The sequence below is a fragment of the Cantharellus anzutake genome, assembly GCF_015039405.1.
Source record: "Cantharellus anzutake strain C23 chromosome Unknown EI90scaffold_13, whole genome shotgun sequence".
NCBI classification, from domain to species: domain Eukaryota; kingdom Fungi; phylum Basidiomycota; class Agaricomycetes; order Cantharellales; family Hydnaceae; genus Cantharellus; species Cantharellus anzutake.
In genome coordinates, this window is record NW_024066963.1 from 593,936 (window position 1) to 599,131 (window position 5,196).

Genomic DNA, 5,196 nt, shown 5'->3' on the forward strand with positions numbered 1-5,196 from the left:
GTCGAGGTGATCTGGGCATAGCGTCCGGTGCTAAGGACCTCACAGGGGGTAGATCAGGCCTGTGTACTGGCAGGCCTGATGCAGGACAGTGATCCCTGGCCACTTAGACTGAAGTGGGAATGTTGAGAAGAAGGTTACTTCTTCGGTTCCCACCCCAGGTGTGTTTATATACATGCGGCTTGGGTCACATGAGGTCCGCCATGTCACCCTGCATACAGCCACAGTCACCTGGGTGTCCCTGTGGGGGATCCTGAGGGCATATGCTGCATGTGTGCACACTAGGTTGTGCCCTAGAGCCGTCTGGGGCATCCGGGGCTAGGCATGTCATGTGCGCATCGCAGGCGGGTCAATAACACATAGATATAAGGGAAAGGTCGTCTGTGTCATATCCATACAATCCTGACCTCCGCTCCGGGCTCCCAGAACTCCGAACTCCGACTTCCGGAGCCCTACTTCCCTTCCGTCACCTTCTCCTTGCCGACTCCCAAGAGGCTATCCCACCTCCGGCTCAGACACCACCTTCGGTCCGACTCCGGAACATTCCGGGTCCGACCCCAACCTCGACACCTTCCAGACGAGTACGCAAAACCTATGCTCCCGACTCCGGACCTCCGCTCCGGAATCCTGTTTGCGTCTCCGTCTCCGGAACCTCCGGTCTTAGCTCCGACCTCGGACTTTGACCCCACCTCCACTTATACCCATTGTATTGGTTAGCTCATTCCATTTAATTATGTTTGCCAATATTCCGGAGTTTAACTTCCGAGTTCGGACTTTCCGGACTTATGTCGGACCTTGCAACTATTGCATTGCTCCATTCAATTCCGCTATTCTCCCTCATTCCTATTTGGGCTGCTGCTTCCTTTCTATTCAGTCAGCTAGTCATTCCCCACTCCCAACCTCCTTCCTTCCTCCTTGGGCCTTGGCCCTTCACTCCTCCTTTGGGAAACACCATTGAGTCAAACCCTTGACCCTCAGTGTTGTTCCTCTTTCCATCTCCCTTTGTCTCCTTTCGTCCTACCCTCGCTCCTTTTGATTCCGGACCCCTCCTTATATACAATGTACATAGTAACTTGTAACCTCAGTCCAAAATCGACATGAATTCCCCCAAGAGACTTTCCCTCTGCTAGATCCGAAATTAGGGACCCCTAGGACAACCAGCAATGGCACAGCGCTCCGCCTGAGTCACTGAGGCCAAGGTCCTTCCATGCTAAGTCTCCGATTCCACTCCGGAGTTGTCCGAATCCGCCTGGTTCTAACAGTCCGTGAGAAATAGAAATAGAAGTGGAAGAGGGATAGAGGGGGGAAGGAAGGGTGCAGGGTGAGAGAAGAGGTACCGGGTGAGGTGGGCCCAGGTGGAGGCGGGTTGGGCGGGTGTGCCCTGACATGAGGGGCAAGCTTGTCATCTGCTATGAACCCCACTAACACCACCCCAACAGGATGAATGGAGCTGAGTGCAGTGAGCTATCAGCAAAATTTTCAGTACAATCGATTGATAGTTACTGGATTCTGTACTACACCTGAGCAGCATATTTTCCCATTATTTTCTGCAACAGATAAAGGCCTTCATTTGGTTGAGCCTCCCTCTCATCCTTCAATAGAACAAGGTCCCTGCAATGTATCAGGATTTTATCATAGAATGCTTTTGCTTCTTCTGCCTGGTCAGGGTACTTCCTATCGATATCCTGTTGCCGTAATTTATGCAGGCATGCTGCTTCTTGACTGTCAATTCCAGCTAGGAAATGATTAGTCCCTAATATCTTGCAAGTATGTGGTTAACTCACAGTGAAGCTTAAGCCATGTTTGCCAAGCTGTTTGGCCCACTTCAGTGGGATTGTGTAAACGGAACCTCTTCATAACTTCTTGGGGGGACTTCCCCTTTTTCTGTGCATAGCCAGCAATGCAAGCTTCTAAAAAAACTGCAGGGGGTCTTTGAGTATTTCTAAACGGTGTAAGCAACAGAGACACCAATGCACCTTCGAGACTCAAATCATCCATAACGAGTCCTTTCTCTAGTATATCTCCAATATCTCCAACTGTTAGATGAGCAGGCAGAGTTGTCTGGAAGTGGAGAAGGGACTCAGGAGTGGACGGACCTTGGCCTCAGCAACTCAAGTGGAGCGCTGTGCCATTGCTTGTTGTCTAAGGTGGTCCTTAACTTCAGGTTAGCAGGGGGAGTCTCTTTGGGGGACAATCCAGTTGTCATTGTCATCGTGGTCGATTTCAGACTTGGGGTACAGGAACTATGTACAGAGTGTATATATAATACAGGAGTGGAGTCAGAGGACAAAAGGAACTGGAAGGAGAACAAAGGGGGACTGGATGAGGGAACAACCCCAAGGGTCAAGGGTTGGAACTCTATAATGCTTCCCAAAAGGGCAAGGCCAAGAGGGGAAGGAGTGGAGTGGATTGTGGGGAATGACAGCTGACTAATATGGAAAGGAAGCAGCTGTCTAAATAAGGAAGAGGCAACAAGAGGATTAAATGACACCATACAGTAGAGACTGCAGGGTCCGGAGTAAGTTCCAGAGGTCCGGAGTCGGAAGTTAAAGTCCGGAATATTGGCTAGACATAATAAATGAAATGCAATAAGGAATACAAGGAGATAAGACAGAGGAGGAGGTCAAAGTCCGGAGCCGGAGATGTGACTGGAGTTCTGGAGGTGGAGGTGCAATAGGGTTCCGGTAAGGAGTCCGGAGCCGGAGGTAAGGAGCATCGCAAACTCTGGTCTGGAAGGTACGAGGTTGGGATCAGACCCGGAGTAAACTGGAGTCAGATCGGAGGTAGTGTTGGACGTTGTGTTGGAGCCAGAGGTAGAGTGGACTCTCAACAACCAACAGGGGGAGGAGGGGGTGGAGGATGTGGAGTTCTGGAGGAGGAGATGGAGGTCCAGAAACAGGAGCAGAGGTCTGGAGTTGTATGGATATGACACCAACTGTCTCTGTCAGAGACCAGACTCGAGACGAAGGAATGTCTCCGTAACGGAGGGCTTTGGCCTCAGCGACTTCTGCCAAGAGCGCTGTGCCTAGTGACACGTCCGTGCCCTAACTTACTGACTGCCAATTAGAACCTAAGGGGGTAACTCTAGTTGATTTTACTACTGGGGCGTAACCTATGTACAAGTGGGATATATATATGGTTACAGCGGAGACGGTTCCGCAATTGGTGGAGCCGAACAGAGCGGAGCTAACGGGGTTGAAACATTAGCCGACTGAATATTACCGACGAGTCGGTTTGCGGGGTTAGTGGAAAGGCAGGCGTTAACCCAGAAACGGAAAGGAGGGATAGGCCCGAAGGTGGGCTCTGCAGGGCAGGCGAGTGTATTGCCCAGCGGAGGCGGGGGTGCGCTAGCGGACGTCAGAGCTGTCCGGAAGTCTTCGGGGCTCCGTACTTAGGGAGGCGTAGGTAATAAATTGAAATGAGGGGGTGGTGACCATCGAGGGGTACTGAGAGGTTTGCGGAATACGGGGGCTCCGAGGTTGGTGAGAGAGGAGCGGAGTTAGAATGGAGGGAACGGAGGGACCGGAAGTCGATGGCCGGGGATGGATATGACAGTCTCAATAGATGAATGACCCCATATTTTCTGCACAATTCCCTTCACAATTTGATCAGGGGGGACAAGTGGTTGGAATTGTGGCCTGTCTTGAAGTATGTTGTGCAATAAGCTCTTCCAACTCTGCGAACAGGCCATCTGTAGCTCTGAGGGAGTTGTTGGCAGTGGAAGCCATAGTCAACAAGGTCATGCCACTGGAGAAAGTGGCCTGAAGGGTCAGAATGGATGAGTCAAATGCATTTGAAGATGCATTCTGCGGGAGGGAAGGCATTCTCAGGGGATTTCTTGTTCTACCAGTGATTTTTGGTTTTGGGGGAACAGAAAATTTTCCTCCAATTTGCATCCAAACTATCAATTTTGATCTAGCAACAAGCCTGAAGAGAGGAATTTGTATATCTATGCCGTTTCACCAGCCTTTACCCTGTTCAACCCATCCTCTACATTGCTGTCAGGGTCATGCATGCTCGCAATGAAGGATGCCCCAGAAACCTAATTGATATCAAAGCTGGGGGACATGCCCATCCCAGCACATGGTCATATATACACGATAGAGGTGGCAACTAGTCAACTAGCTAATAACCGGTAGTATCGGATCAAGAATGATAGAAGATCATGTGGTGTCATAACCGACAGCTGCAGATCAGATCAGATCGGAGATGAAGAAGAAGAAAAGAAGTAGAAGCTGATGGAGATACAGGTCATGTGGCAATGCACTACTTACGCTAGCGACCCGAAGGCATGCCCTGACAATTGCAACCTTGTATCAGGTAGCAGGCACAGAATTCAAACGGAAAATTGGACATTCTGACCCTTTCCTCAATGCTACACATCTACACCCATCTGCAACCTGATTTCCCCTTTACAGCAGGGGACAGAAAAATCTGCTGGTTGTGATTCGAACAGGTAAGTGGGGCAGGTCAATCATCTGCCTAAAGAAGTTGGCAAGATCATGGCCTCACAAAAGGGGTTTCCTTATTTGGATGAACAGCTCAACGCCAGGGTCCCCACCCTAGAATAAGTTGATGTCAAGGCACACACCCTGACTAGCCCGGACCCGGACTGTCAGGGCACACCCACCTGACCCCACGCCGCACCCCGCGCCGTACCGCACTACCCCATTATCACTCCCTGTCTCCCCTCCCCCGTTTTCCCCCTTCTCTCTATCTCTATTTCTATTTCTATTCTACAGTCGATTTCCCTTTCTCCATGTACTACTACATACCTGACCCCGCCCCCCTGATCGCCGCACGTGCCGTGCACACTCCCGCCTACTGAGCGGCCACCTCCGGGATCTCCCACAGAGACACCCAGGGAGGTGCGGCTGTGTGCAGAGATGACGTGGCTTCCTCCACATGACCCTGGCCGCATGTATATAATAGTGCCTGGGGTGGGAACAGAAGAAGCAGCCTTCTTCTCAACTTCCCACTTCAGGTAAGTACCGTAGCTTTTCCCTTTTAATGATAATCATCAACTTCCCACTTCAGACTAAGTGGTCGGGGACGCTCACCCCACGATGGGATCACCGCTATGCACAGCCGCTACTCATGTTATAAAAATGGGGCCTAATTGGCCCATTTCTATAGCGTTCGGGTGCAGGAGGGGGCCGTGACATTGAGAAGATGTTACAATTAATGTAACAGATGTTG

General features: G+C 50.8%; 1 protein-coding gene across 1 annotated transcript; it reads right to left on the reverse strand.

The window, feature by feature from the left end:
• Nucleotides 1–1,182: 1,182 nt before the first annotated feature.
• Nucleotides 1,183–1,995, reverse strand: EI90DRAFT_3120414 (uncharacterized protein; the record flags this gene model as incomplete). The annotated part of the gene is made up of 3 exons (XM_039063311.1): nt 1,183–1,461; nt 1,518–1,732; nt 1,782–1,995. The coding sequence occupies 3 exons, from the start codon at nt 1,993–1,995 to the stop codon at nt 1,183–1,185; spliced, it is 708 nt and encodes a 235-aa protein (XP_038918589.1).
• Between the last annotated feature and the right edge of the window lie 3,201 nt (nt 1,996–5,196).